The 15,581-nt window shown below is 39.6% G+C and overlaps 1 protein-coding gene across 1 annotated transcript in view; it reads right to left on the bottom strand.

The window, feature by feature from the left end:
- The window catches only part of Pgap1 (post-GPI attachment to proteins inositol deacylase 1), an 81,566-nt gene extending 68,021 nt beyond the window's left edge, over nt 1–13,545 (bottom strand). The window contains exons 1-3 of the mRNA XM_042688328.1: nt 13,300–13,545; nt 5,978–6,131; nt 4,065–4,240 (exon numbers count right to left, since the gene is read on the bottom strand). Coding sequence (XP_042544262.1) covers nt 4,065–4,240; nt 5,978–6,131; nt 13,300–13,446 — 477 coding nt within the window. The 5' untranslated portion in view covers nt 13,447–13,545. The remainder of the gene's footprint in view (nt 1–4,064; nt 4,241–5,977; nt 6,132–13,299) is intronic.
- Nucleotides 13,546–15,581: the final 2,036 nt, after the last annotated feature.

Genomic DNA, 15,581 nt, shown 5'->3' with positions numbered 1-15,581 from the left:
CATCTGCAAGGACAGACAGCTTTTCCTTCTCTTTTCTGGTTTGGATGTCTCCTATTTCTTATTCTAGTCTAATTGCTCTTGCTAGGACTACTATAGTATGTTGATTAGAAGTTGCAAGAGTAGGGATCTTTGTTTCTAGAGAAAAAGCTTTCAAATTTTTACAACTGAGTATGATGTCATAAGGAGTAATTCTAAAGTTCCATTATGTTTCTTCCATTTGTTATTTAGCAACCTCCTTTTTTGAATCATAATATATAACCTTATTAACATACCGTTAATTAATATTATACCCCTTCACAAAAGTAGGTTTAAGTTAATAACTCTGCTTAATCTTATTCACATCACTTTGTTTTTTACTATTATGTCAAATACTTTTCTTTTTTTGTAATTTTTTTATTGTAAAAATGCTGTACAGAGGGGTTAGTTACATGAGTTAATAAGTACATTTCCTATTGAGCATTGTTGTCTCCTTTGTTTTCTCCCAACCATCCCTTCCTCCCACCTCCACAACTAACACTCCTCCCTTCCCAAGCCGAAAAGTTCATTTTCAACATAGTGTCTTGTACATCTCATTGTTACAATAGGTCAACCTGTATCCTTATTTAAGGATTTTTCTTTTAATTAGGCCATAAACCTTATAATTCACATCAGTGGTAGAATATTTGCCTAGCAGGTACAAGGACCAGGGTTTAAGTTGAGCACCACAACTTAAACCTTTGTTTAAATCTTTGTTATAAAGAATTGCTTCTTAGCTGGGAGCTGGTGGCTCACATCTGTAATCCTAGCTACTTAGGAGGCTGGGATTTGAGAATCATGGTTTGAAACCAGCCAGGGCAGGAAGAGTACACGAGACTCTTATCTTTTTAATTAACTATCAAAAAGGCAGAATTGTAACTGTGGCTCAAGTGGTAGAGCACTAGCCTTGAGCAAAAGGCTCACTACTGCCTAGGCCCTGAGTTCAAGCCCCTTGACCAGCAAAAAAAAGAAGGAAGGAAGGAAGGAAGGAAGGAAGGAAGGAAGGAAGGAAGGAAGGAAGGAAGGAAGGAAGGAAGGAAGTCAGGCAGGCAGGCAGGCAGGCAGGCAGGCAGGAGAAAGAATGACTTTGCTTCTATTTCCAATGAAGAAGAAAACCTAAAAAGAAAAAATAGCCATTTCCACTGGTGTAAAAATGTTAACTACAGGGCAGACCTAATTTAAATTTTACTAGTTTTTACATTCATGAACTTTTTCTCAAATTTATTCTTATTCTATCTTAAGTTTCTTCTGAGTTCTTCAGTCTTTGTTGTTTTTGGATTCTGACTTTTGAAGAGCACAGGCCAGTAGCTTTGTTTTTTGCAGTGTGCCTCTAACTTGGGTTTGTTTTCTCATGATTAAAAGGAAGTTCTATGCTTTTGGCAATGATGCCACAGAATAGCTGGAGCATCCTTCTCAATGTACCATGTCAAGAAGGCTCAGGGTAACAGTGTGTGTTATTAGCAGTAATGCTGACTTTGGTTAGGATTATCATCTGCCAGGTATCTCCACTGTAAAATTGTTCACCTTTGCAGTTGATAAGTATATTTTCAAACTTTCACTCACTAATTTTAACATCCACTGGTGAGTTCTATCTGTACCAATTACTATGCTATTCCCTCTCAGAGTAATTTTGTATTTTCCTATTTCATTATGGTAGTAACAAAATTACCAGTATGTACTTCTCTGACAAAGTCTTTATTTTGTCCCTCTCTGAAGGACATTTTCCTGTATATACAATATTAGATTAAGAGGTAAATCTTACCTCCAGGATCTTTAAGATGTTATTCTATTGATTTTGGCTTCATTATTTCAAGTGATAAATCATTTGTTAATTTTTATCACCCTCTCTGTAAATGAAGATTTAATCTAGGTGCTTTTAAGATTTTTTTTTTTTACCTTAGATTTATTACCTTAGCAAGTAGACTATATTACACCAAGGTTGATTCCTTATGTTTATTCTGCTTGATATTCAGTGACTTCTTGGGTCTATAGTTTAAAACTTGGGGAGGGGAAAGAGGCTTTAATTCGTTGATCACTTTTTCCTTCCAAATTTCTTCTCTCTTCTTATGAGGTTCCAATTATACACGCGAAACTCTTCGAACTGTTCCACAGATTTCTGAGTCTCTGATCTTTTCACCTTTTAATCACCTGTGCTTCAGACTCAAGAAGCACAGGTTGTTTTTGGTTTGTTGTCCTATATTCAAATCCAATTATTTCTCCAATGATGTTTGTTCCTGCTGAAGTCTAGCTTATGAATTTTTTATTTTTGATATGTACTGTCTTAATTCTATATTTTCTTTTTGGTTTGTTGTTTCTATGTCTCTGCTGAGATGCCCCATCTACTTTCATCTTATGTGTAACATAACTTTGTGTGACATGTTTGAAGTCTATATGTAAGCCCTGTTCAGGTGGGTTCTAGAGTAGCTATTACTTTAGAGCTATGGGGCTTCAATTGAATGCCTACTGTTTTTAGATAGGTTCTTCCTCTCTAGCTAATCAGAATGTCTGTTTCCTAGAACCACCTAGACTCTGAGTTCTCAGTTCAGCTTATATATAACTCCCCAACAGCTATTTTCCCTCAGGCTTGTACAAAGGTATTTAAAGGAAAAAGATAGTTCACTCTAGTTGTATTTCATCCCTGATACTGTTAGGAAAGTAATATCACAGAATGATTTTTGTATTCACTAGTTTTATTTGTTGTTTGCTTTTTGAGTTTGGGTCTTGTTATACAGTCTAGGCTAGCTTCATGATGCCTCTGTTTCCACCTTCCAAGTGTATTACTGATATGTACCACTGTGTGTAGCTGTTTGTTCTTTTAGATTTCTCTACAGAAAACATATTCCCATGTTTTTGGTTTTTTGTACTAATTCTAAGGCTTGATCTGGGCACTGTCCCTGAATGTTTTTGCTCAAGGTTAAGGTTCTACCACTTGAGCCACAGCTCCACTTCCATCTTTTTGGTGGGTAATTAGAGATAAGAGTCTCATGGACTGTCCTGCCCAGGCTGGCTTTGAACCAAGATCCTTAGACCCTTAGATCTTAGCCTACTGAATTGAGCCATTGCTACTCGGCTCCCACGTGCTTTTTCTACCTGAGGTGAACATACTCTACCACTCATTCTTGGTATGTCACACTGCCTTTTAGGTTCTCACTCTATGTGTATCCAGTACAACATTCAAAGACTGAAATAATGGAAACTTTTAGAACTCTTTTCTTTGCTTCTTTCCCTTCATTCTCATAACTCTGCTCCCCAAAAAACACTTCAGTAGTCCCAAACTACAGTTCTCTACCTTCTTCAGTTCAGCAATATCAACATGCTCTATCAATCTTCACCTACTTGCCTATGGTATAGAAAACGCTGCCTGAGAAAAGACAAGGGCAAACATGGAGCTCACTCTTTTCAGAGAAGCAGGATCATTCCTGGCTGTTTAGTTTTGATAAACCTGTTTAGTTTTTATAAACCTCAGATGCTGGGGCTGGGAAGGTGGCTCAGTGGTAGAGTGCTTGCCTTGCATGCATGAGGCCTTGGGTTTGATTCCTCAGCACCACATAAGCAGATAAAGCTGGAAGGGGGGCTGAGGCTCAAGTGGTAGAGTGCTAGGCTACAACTGAAGAGCTCAGTGACAGCGCCCAGGCCGAGTTCAGGCCCCACGACCAACAAAAAAAAAAACACTCAGATGCTCTGAGCAACTGTTTTATAATTGTTTATCTATGCAGGTAGCTTCTACTACCACTTAATTAGTCATGGCTAGAAGCAGAAATTTTCACTAATGGTTTTTAGGAACTGCATTATATAATTTATTTTTTTTTTTGCATTATATAATTTATATGTATATATAATTTATATGTAAAGATTTTAAAAAATTATTTCCTGAAATTCACAAGGAAGGTTTCTTGTACACACAATTTAAATTATGACACCATCAGAGTTCAAGACAACAAACTAAGAAACAAAAACTCCAAACTTTCAACTTTCAATATAAAGAAATTTACGATTTTAAATACAGTAAGTTTCTAGATGATGTGGACAGACTGTACCATTGACTTTACCTTGTAGAGTTTGAGAATTGTCTTAATGCATTCATGCACAAACTTAGTCTGCTTCTGAAGACTTCCACCATACAACGCCACCAATTCTTCGTTGAAGTTCACACTAAAGAAGTCAAAGTGGTACTTGAAGTCAATGTCTTCTGCTTTCCTAAGTGCAATAGAACCAATAGAACGAACTGCAGAGGAAAAAAGAGTAAAGACAATAGCAAATATTGTAAAGTTTCATTCATTTTTGCTTCAAAGTCTCTTAATAAATAATTTTGTGGTAGAGTACTTGACTAGAATGTCACAGTCTTGGGTTCAACCCCTAGCACTGTGATCAAGCAATCAATCCATCAATAAATCAATCCATGAATAAAAGCAACTTATTCCAGGGTGACACCTATTAATACAACCAATTTAGAACAAATGAACTTAGCAAATGTCTAACTTATACACAGTATGCATGCCCTATATAAATTAAATAAAAAGTGAACAGGTCATTCTTTACTTGCTTTCCTTCAATAGAGAAATAGTAATAGCTAAAACAGGAAGAATTCCTTGAAGAATAAGAAACAGGAATTTTGCCACACTTACAGAGGATTTTAAGAATGAGAACTTTCTACTTGGTTTAGACACTTATTCATGGTTTGTCTCTTTCCCTTACATATGACATCCAATCCATCTATCTTCTTCCAAATACATTCCCAGGGGAGGCTTCTCACCACTTCCATCACATTCTTTCTAATCTAAGCCCCATTATGTCTTGCCTGAGCTTCTATAACAGTTTTCTAACTGATCTCTCTGCCTCAATTCTTTTTGTTTTGTTGCCTTTAACAAAACTGATTATGAATTGATTACATTTAAGTGGCATAAAAATCAACAGTAAACATTTTAGCAAACAAAACACCTCTGGTTTGCCATCCCATTTTTAGCAACATGCTATTCGTATTATAATTCATACTATACAACTCACCAGGTAACACACGCAACTCAATGGTTTTTAGTACATTAACCCCCTCTATGAGGATTGTACAACTATCTCTGCATTCTAATAGTCATTCTTAGTTACCTCAAAAACAAAACCCTCTGCCCCAGAACAGTCACTTCTAATTCCCCAATTCCTCAAATTCTTTTATATGCTCTAATACACATCTATATGAACTTATCTATTCTCAACATTTCATATAAATGAACCAATTACATAATGTATAAGACCATACTATACAATTATTCGATGTTTCATGGTGTTTCAAAGTTCATGAATGCTGTAGCATACATCAGCAACTCATTCTTACCTTTCAGTTTTTACAATCTAAATAATGCTAGTGTAAACATATGTATGGCAAATTTTTGTGTGAATGTTTATTTTCACCTTTTCTTGGGTGGATACCCAGAAGTAGAATTATTAGATTAGATGATAGTACTATATTTATATACTGAAGAACTACCAAACTGTTTTCCAAATGGCTAAACCATGTACATTCGCACCAGCAATGTATAGAGGCTCCAATTTCTCCACACCTTTCCTAGTACTTGTTGTTAACTATCTGGGTTTTTTGCTTTTTTTTTTTCTTATTATAGCTCTCTTAGCAGGTATAGGATGGTATCTCATTTTGATTTGCATGTGTTCATACTAATAACATTATCTTTCTTGCTTCTAATCTTGCCCTTTAATAGCACAATCTCTTCACAGCAGAGCCAGAATGATCTCTTCTTAAAAGTAAATCATAGCTACAAAGCTGATTAAAACTTTGAATCTGAAATTTATCAGACACACACTTTCTCTTAGAGGAAGTGTCATATATTTGAGTCTCTCAGTACTTAACAGGGAGTATATACTTCACTAGCTTCCTTTGATTCAGTGAGTATGCATAGGATTCTAAGTGTTTAATTGAATTTTATAGCTTTAAATTTTCACTTCTAATACTTACCTTGCTTGTAACTTCCAGCATTACCAGGAAGAAAAAGAACTGGAATTCCTGTCAAAGGGAGAATTTTGTGTTCTTCAGCATAGGATCCTTCTCCATAAAGATATAACTCATATGCTGGATAGCGTTTTGCCAGTTTCTTTGGAAGTTCTATTTTCTATAGCACAAACAGTAAATAAAGTAGGTACATTTTAATCAGTTTTATCAAAACAATTCAGCCTCACTGTATGCAATTCTAAAATAAACAACTTTTAAGTAGTACATTATAAAAAATGATCTAGATACATTAATGTTACAATGAAATCTACCTTATACAATTAATGTATGCTAAAAATAAGAAATTATTGTTAATAATAAAGCCACACTTAAAGCACAAAACAAGTTCTACTTACAGGTTATTCATAAATGAAATTATTCTTGAATTATGTAATTTTTGAACCACATTGTCTTCAGTTAAGCATTAAATGAGTGCACCTCCAATTCTACCACATGTAAATTATTCACGATAGCCCCCAACAAGGATAACTAATATATGTCAGCAAGTTACATATTAATATAATTGGAAATGCACTTAATCTAAAATCAGTATCAATTATACATCATTTAAATAAGGATAAAAGCTTTCCACTATTAAATCAATTTTTTGCCATTTTAAACTGCTACGTAATGTCTTTCTTTTCACTCAGGCCCAACTACATATTCCAACTGTTGCATCTTTAAAGAAAAGGAAGTTTGTTTTCTAATGCAGCTTTCTGAACTCTCAAGTTAATATGCTTCTTATGACATGCTCAATAGAAAAATCTGAACCTCATATCCATGACCTGTTCAAGACTTATACACTATTTTTACACTGAACATTCCAGTGAATTAACATGTTTCAGTTTTCGTGGATGAGCAAGCCTTAGTCTACAACTCAAGTATTGAGCAAAAATTACCTTGTAGTTTACACATATTTTTGTAAATGTAACAAAAATCAGGCCTTAATGTCAAAGACTGAGTCTCACTGTGTAGCTGGGCTGGTCTTGATCTCATGATCTTCCTGCCTCAGCCTCCCAAGTGTTGAGACTACAGATACGTATGACTGCCTTAAAAAAAAAACCCTCCCTTTTTTAAAGGATAGTAAACATTAAAAATAAAATGAATTGAATTGGATAAAAAATTGAAATAGAAGCCGGGCATCGGTGGCTCACACCTGTATTCCTAACTACTCAGGAAGCTGAGATCTGAGGAGCTGAGGATCGTGGTTCAAAGCCAGCCCAGACAGGAAAGTCCACGAAACTCTTTAGCTCCAATAAACCACTAGAAACCCAGAAGTGGTGCTGTAGTTCAAGTGGTAGAGTGCTAGCCTTGAGCTGCAGAGCTGAGGGGACAGGTCCAGGCCCAGAGTTCAAGCCCCATGACCGACCAAAAAAAAACAAAAAAATTGAAATAACAACAAATTAATGATCTGTTTAATGTGCTTGATGAAAAAAAAAGTTATTGTATAAACTTCAAAAACATTAAATGGTATTAAAGCTTGATGAGAAACCTCACTATTTAAAAAACAAAATTCTGATCTGTGCATATTCTTGAACATTCCTTTGAGAACATTACGACAAATAACCTTTGCCAATTTTACCTCAGACATTTCTTTTTTTTTTTTTGGTCCAGTCGTGGAGCCTGAACTCTGGGCCTGGGCACTGTCCCTCAGCTCTTCAGCTCAAGGCTAGCACTCTACCACTTGAGCCACAGCACCACTTCTGGCTTTTTTCTTTTTGCTTATATGGTGCTGAGGAATCGAACCCAGGGCCTCAGGCATGCAAGACAAGCGCTCTACCACTGAGCCACCTTCCCAGCCCCTACCTCAGACATTTCTATCCAGACAGAATAGCATCCTTGGCTATCTTCTCAAAGACTCAAAATACATAAATACTAACTTTACTACTTGCTTTATTAGTTCCTATCTTGATTATGCACACTATACTACTGAAAATGAAAATAGTTCATTTTTTTTTTACTTTTTGGATACAAATAAAACAAAAAGAAAATATAAGAACAATGCAATCATTTTTTAACTACTCTCAGTTAAGTATACAAATTTGAAATAATAGTACATACATACTAGATCATTATTCTTTTTAGTACACTAGCTAAACAAACTTTGAGCGTGGTTGAAAATTAATGCAGAGGCTGAATGTGGCTTAGTGGTAGAGTGCTTGCCTAGCATGCATGAAGCTCTAGATTCGATTCCTCAGTACCACTTACAAAGAAAAAGCTGGAAGTGGCTCTCTGGCTCAAGTGGTAGAGTGTTAGTCTTGAGCAAAAGAAGCTCAGGGACAGTGCCTAGGCCCTGAGCTCAACCCCCAGGAATGACAAAAGAAAAGAAAGAAAAAGAAAATTAACTCAGAAGAAGAGGAAATTATATATACAGAAAGAGAGAAAGATTTAAATTCCTGAGAAAAGGAAGCAAAACAATATGTCTGACATATTTCATGACAGTCTATAATAAAAGTAATTTGTGAGAAAGAACATTTAAAACATATAAATGTATCCTTATTTTTTAAAGAATACAGATGGAAAACTATAGGAATAAAAAGAGTACAAGCAAGAGAGGAGAGAGAAAAGTTAAGTGGTGGAAGTTATAAGCAAATGGCAAAATTGCATTTCTGAGTTCAAATTAGGAATGAGTGGCAGGAAGATACAAAAAAGGTAACTGGACAGATTGATATAAAATATGTGCACATGCACAGAGGGTGAGGAGGAGGAGGAAACAAGTCATGGGATTCAAAAAGGAAACACAGAATCTTAATTCCCAATATAAAATAGTTATTTTTATGTATTATTTAACATAATAACAAGACCTTTAATAAAGATCAATTACCTTTACCTTAAATATCATCTCTATGATAATATCCTGCCCCTGATTTGTGTTCTTCCTTGATTGTCTTTCTTAAATCTAACCTAAATATCTAGCAAAAGACAACTCCCAAGTGCTAGAAAAAATGCTAGTTTAAGGAAGTGTGAATCTTATTTTATGATATACATTTTTTAGTTGTGAACGAAAACTACAATTGATCACCATATTTAACTAGAAAGAAAAAAATTATGAAAATAAGTGCAGATAATTTAAAAGTTTTTACAAAGGGCTCTCAGTCTATTATTCATGCTAGCCCTACGAATAGTTCTAGGAACTCCAGTTTGATTTTAAAAGGAAGGAAAGAAATTTTACTAGTGGCCATGACTGTAATCCTAGCTACTCAGAAGGTTGATATCTAAGGATTGCATTTCAAAGCCAGCCAGGGCAGGAAAATGTGTGATTCTCATATTTCCAATCTACCATCAAAAAACCAGAAGTGGAGCTGTGGCTCAAGTGGTAGAGGTCTAGCCTTGAACAAAAAAGCCAAAGGACAGCACCCTCCCTGCAGGTGCACACACGGGGGGGGGGGGGGGGGGGGGGGGGGGGGGGGGGGAGAACAATTGAAATTTTTCAAGTAATAAAGCCTTGAGAGAGGAGATCAGTAATTATTAATTACTTTTAATTTAATCAGTAATTATTTTACCCACTTTATCATTTACAAATACTATATTTTAAAATGTATTTTGAGAAACCACGAGCATAATACAGGGGTGAGATTGATTGGAATATATCACTGCCTGAAATTACATGTGGAAAGGTTGTAAAATTAGTAAGCTAGCAAAATACGTATCTTTGATATATTCTAAATATTCAGAATAATAAGACACTAACAATCTCTTCTGCATTGGGGCTTTTAGTTATCCAGTTCCAATATTATTATCATCATCAATTTGTGTCTGCTTCTAGAAATATTTTACATCTACACGAGCAAATATGTTTTTAATTATTTTCTCTTGTAAATAGAAATACACTACAAATACTGCTAATGCAATGTGTCTTGGCACATTCCTACCCTCACATATACGATAATGCCTGCAATTTTATTTCTGCAGCTTTCAAATTATACATGCTGGATGGCCAAATTCAACAAATCTTCTGTAAAGGCTTTGAATCCCCAAGACGAATGAATGCTCTCTCTCCCATGAAGAGCTTGTTGATATTGTCTTACACTGAAATCATAACCTTCACATTATATAATGTTACTATACCTCCATTCACAAGGATTCATTTATCACCAATTCCAAGTTTGAACTCCAGATATTCCTGGCACAGGGTAGTAATTCAATAAATGACTTGTGCTAAATAAATATCACATTTAGTAACAAAGCATGATTCAGACATTCAGTATCACTATTTACTTTCAGATAACCATTAGTTCCCACATATGAAAAGAGCTAAATCACTATATGAGCAAAAGTAACATAGATGTTCCTCCTCAGATTCGACAATTTACTTAAAACCATTGACTGCCAAATAAGTTTTGCCTTGCTGTCTGAAGATGGCAAGAAACTTTAAAGATTAGTATTTTTCTCAGTAGACTCAAGACTTATGAAATGACCAGTTAACTTTGAGTAGTGAAGTGACTAATAAAATCATAGGTAGATGATGAATAGAAATAATTTTAAGGGTATTTCTTTTTTTCTTTTTGGATGGTAGTGAGGTTTGAATTCAAGGCTTTTTACACTTGCTAGACAGGGGCTCTACCACTTGAGACATGCCTCCAGTCCTAGACAGTTTTAAATTCAACATTCCTACTTCTAAAGAATTTAAATTCCCTGTACATTTTTATTCAAAGAAAAAGAAGAAGAAATGATATGTGTTTCAACTACCTCTCCATTTCTCCTGCAGGCTGGCTCAAGATGCAAATAGTATTATATTAAGTGAAGTAAGCCAGGCCCAAAGAAACGTAGGTCCCATGGTTTCCCTTATTTGTAATATCTAGTATATGTATGAGTCAAGCGGAAAAGGTCAGATAATGTGATGTCAGGAAAATGAACCCTTAGATGTGTATTTTAATGTTTTTTTTCTTTCATGCATGTGTTTCTAACACATTTATAAGATTATCTCTTTGTTGCTTTGTATGTCCCTCCTCCACAGTATAACCCCTGCTTTCACTATATTTGATGTCAGTATAACTTGTGGAGGAGATGGGGAAAAACCAGTTGTTTAAGGATACAGGTGGACCTGTTGCAACAATGAGAAGTACAAGTTGTCATGTCCAAAACGAGCTTTACAACGTTGGTGGGGGGGGGGGGGGGGGGGGAGAAGGATTGGGATTAGGGGGGGAGGGGGGAGGCTGGGAAGGGATGTGAAGGATAAACAAAGGAGGAGGCTGCAATGCTTGGTAAGAAATGTACGCATTATCCTGCCCATGTAACTGTAACTCCTCTGTACAGTATGTTCACAAATAAAATTAAATTAAATTTAAAAAAAAAAAAATAACTGGTGTGGGGCTGGGAAGGTGGCTCAGTGGTAGAGCGCTTGCCTTGCATGCATGAGGCCCTGGGTTCAATTCCTCAGCATCACATAAGCAAAAAGAAAAAAGCCGGAAGTGGCACTGAGGCTCAAATGGGTAGAGCGCTAGCCTTGAGCTGAAGAGCTGAGGGACAGCACCCAGGCCCAGAGTTCAGGCTCCACAATTGGACCCCCCAAAAAAACAAAAACAAAACGTGTATAAAATACTGTAGTGAATTAACATTACATCATAAAAATAAAACCTGCTAAAAATGAGTACGGAAAAACTTCTGTCACTATAATTACTGTACTAACAAATTAACAGAAGTGTAAAACCCTCCAAAGGCGATTTGAATGAAAATAACTAAATACATACTATGCAAAATACAGCTCTTTTGTACAAGCAACACTAATTCTATCTTTCCAGTCAATTCATGAGGCAGGAAATGCATCTGTGACTTCCATATGCTTTGTTCCCAACACTAAGGAAAGCAATTTCTACTACTGAATATTAAAATAGCTTCAATAATTGTGGGCAACCTAAAAATGAATGAGAGCTAGTACTGAATTGCTCCAAAGAGATTTTATTTTCACCAAATCATGCAATACACCAAACTAAAATGTGTTACTTCCATCTATTGGGAGTTTCCTAATAATGAAAGGGGATTATAATAAGCTCTATTTCTAGTTTTTAAAGACCATGCATTTATCTATTAAATTAACTCTGATAAACATAAACCAGAACAAGGCAATTTGCTTAAAAATGAACAAAAAAAACTGTAATGTTAAAATTTTCTCCATCAACAGCATATGAAATCCAATGTTCCCACGTCCCTATAACCACTGGGGGCGGGTGGGGGGGCGGAAGGTGAGGATTTCAAAAGGAATGAAATCTGCATTTTCTAAAAATGTATCCACAGATAAGGATACTCTTCAGCAATTTAAACCTTACACGGTTTCTAAGTGTAAATAATAGCACAAACAGATTCCCTCCGGAATGACCTGTACCCAGGAAGCAATGCTGATTTCCATCCTTGACTCTAAAGAAACATGTGCGCTGCCGTTTAAACAGTATACAAAAGATACCCTTGGCCAGCAGGTATCATCTGCACGTGCATTTTATAGAAGTTGTTGTAATAGGCAATCCGTCAATGAGCGGTCCATTTAGAAATAAAAGAATCGCCCCAGCGATATTTCCTTGGACAGTTGTGTCATCGGCTACCATCTCTTTTTACAGCTAGACATGAATGAAATTCTAGATTCTACCGCGCCAAACTGATGAAGCAATTAATTGAAAACATTCTAAGTGGATGGGAGAAGGGCGAGGAGGCCCGGTTCGTTTCAAACTGCCAGCACCGGAGTCCACAAAGTAGCCTCCACGAACGGATTGCAAATCCCGGAGGCCACGGGTCCAACCCGACCCAGCACCTACGGAACAGGTGGGTCCACCAAGCCTCTCCAGAGAAGAAAACTCCCAGGTCTTCGGCTTCGTTCCCCCTCGGGTCCGCCCTTCACCCCGACACCCACAGGGGAAGCCCCAAGCCTGTCCAACAGCTCGGGTCCCATCCCCGAAAGACGAAATCCGACGAGCAAATCCCCGGGCGCCAAGGGAAGAATCTGGACGCGGGGAGGGTCCGGGCACCTGTTAGGATGCGAGGGCGGGGAGGACGGGATCCACCACGCGGAGGAGCGTGCGGACGGCCTCCCCGGGGGTGACCGGCGCTCGGGTCCCCGGCCCGTCGGTGTCCGGGATCGGGCGCCCGGGCGCGGCGAGGACCGGGGCGGCCCGGGGCGGGCTGTCACTCGGGGAAGCCGGGACACCAAGCCCGGGAGAAGGGGGGGACACCCTGGGGCTCTGCGGTCTCCGGGCCGGGGGAAGCAGGCGAGGCGGGCCGAGGGGTGCGGAGAGCCCGGCGGGGGCGGGCCCCGCACCGGCGACCCTGGTCTCGGGCGCCCGGCGAGGGAGGAGCCGTACCTGGTACTCGGGGTACTCAAACATGTAGCTCATACTGCACTTGTTCTCCTCGAAGCCGAAGAAGACATCCCACAGCCCCAGGGTGGCCAGAAAGATCATGAAGACATAAAAGGCCAGGTTCCCGAGGTTGACTGAATGAAGAAACATGGTGGTGGTGGTGACGGTGCTGCCGCCGCCGCCGCCGTAGCCGCCGCCGCCGCCGCCAGGAGCGCGGGGCCCCGGAGCCCAGACACCGCGCGAGCAGAAGCCGCCACCCGCCCGCGCCCCAGCTGAGCCGAGCCCAGAGCAGCGCGCGCCTGCGCAGAAGCCGCCAACCCGCGACACCGCTGCTCAGTGCGCCTGCGCACAGCCCGCCCGCCGCGGCTCCCGAGGGAGGAGGGAAGGAGGCCCCGGGAAGATGGGGAGGGCGGGGTCGGCCGCGAGAGAACGAATCTGAAGATAGGGAAAAGCGCGGAGGGTCGGGCTGGAGGATCGAGAGGAAACGGGAGTGGGCGAGGAGAGGGAAAAGGAGGAGGGAAAGGAGGGAGGCCAACTGGAGGGAAAGCAGGCGGGGGGGGGGCGGGGAGGGGAGCCCCGGAGGCCGGAGGGGGAAGGGCGGAAGGGGGCGGGGGAGAGACGGTCTTCGAATTAACCCGGGCGGGCGCGGGAGCCCCGCGTCTGCCGGCGACTGTGAGCGAGCCTGGCACGGTCGGGTCCCGAACGCTGCGCCGGCGCCGCACGAACACCTTTCCCCGCAACAGTTGAAGAAAAGCCCCCGCGCTCAATTTTGGAACACCCCCCCCCCCCCGCAATCTCAGGGCACAGTCGCCGCTCAGGACCAGTTAGCGGGGAGGAATACTTGGCCCCATCCCTGACCCCCGACTTCGGCCCTTGTAGATAACAGCGCTTTAAAGCACCTGATCATTAAAAGAAGAAGCAGGAGCAGCCCCACGCTGCTGAACGCCCGAACCCCAGAGGCCTATTCTTTTAGAAAGCATGAACAGAAAAGCCCACAGCACTGGCCAACAGGTATCTGCGTGATCAGGCCGACGCTGCCCAGGGCTCCCCAAATCCCCCGCCTCCTGGGGGAACTGGCTCCACAGGAACGCCAGAAAGGTAGTTCTGCCCCCGCTCCTACTCCTTAAGGGTATGTCCCAAGTGCATTCATTCATTTTGAAGAATTTGGTTTGCTTTTGCACATAGGGTTTAAAAAAAAAAAAAAAGAGCTCAGAACTGTTCATAAGCTCTGTGTAGCAGCTTTCAAAACACTGGAATGTTACCAGGAGAAACATACACCCCTCTGTGTGTATGTGTGTGTGTGTGTGTGTGTGTGTGTGTGTGTGAGAGAGAGAGAGAGAGAGAGAGAGATTGACTGTAGAATTCTTAGAATGGTTCTTAACACAGATTCGATTTCATTTGGACTGATTTTCTCATATACTTTGTATGCAGAGGAAGTTTGACTATGATACATAAAATCAATTTTAAAACTGAAAGGAAGCGTTATTGTTTATCTTGAACAGCATCCTGACATCCTCAGTAAGAAACTAGGAAGGAGAGGAAAAAGTGTTCCTTCTCCCAATATAGAAACATTGGTAAGTCTAATCCAATACAGCCAGCTACTAGATGTGGAATATTGATGGAGAAAAAAAAAAGAGGGAAATGAAGAATCGGGTTCTTTTTATATGGAGATAAATTTGGTAGGCCCAAGGATAAATTTGAAAGACCAAGATAACAGATGGGAGAGCTGTGGATAACATTAACCAGTGTAACTGTTAAGTAAAATGTATTTGAGACGCACTGTGCCTGTTCTTGATGTGGTGGTGAATTCACTTGGGAATGTTATGTCTTTCTAGTCTGTTGATGGTGATAGATGGTTGTAGAATTACAACATAACTGGATTATCATGAAGAACCTGTTTTGATAGGAGCACAATGTTTAGAGATAAATGTGATAAAGAGGAATGTATAACAGAGTTCTAACATTGTTGAGCCCACAAAAGAGAGAGTTCCTGGAGTGTGGGTAGAATTACCAGTTAGTGCAAAAGATCATGAATCATGTGGGAAAAGACTTAAGTTATACATTAAGTGGGGAGGAGGAATCCACTGAGCCTGTATGAGTAGTAGTAACATTACAAACTGAACATAGCATATCATAGGCAATACAGTGATGAATAACAAAGGATTGATTCCACAGTCCATCAACCTATCCTCATCACAAGGCTTCATTTGTTTATGAAGAAGGGTTTTGCTATATCGCAGGCTGGCCTCAAATTTGTTCTTGAACTGAGAATCTCCCTACCTTAG

Source organism: Dipodomys spectabilis, unplaced genomic scaffold (assembly GCF_019054845.1).
Source record: "Dipodomys spectabilis isolate Male_0828 unplaced genomic scaffold, ASM1905484v1 ptg000115l, whole genome shotgun sequence".
Taxonomy (NCBI): domain Eukaryota; kingdom Metazoa; phylum Chordata; class Mammalia; order Rodentia; family Heteromyidae; genus Dipodomys; species Dipodomys spectabilis.
This window is presented reverse-complemented; position numbering and strand designations above follow the sequence as displayed.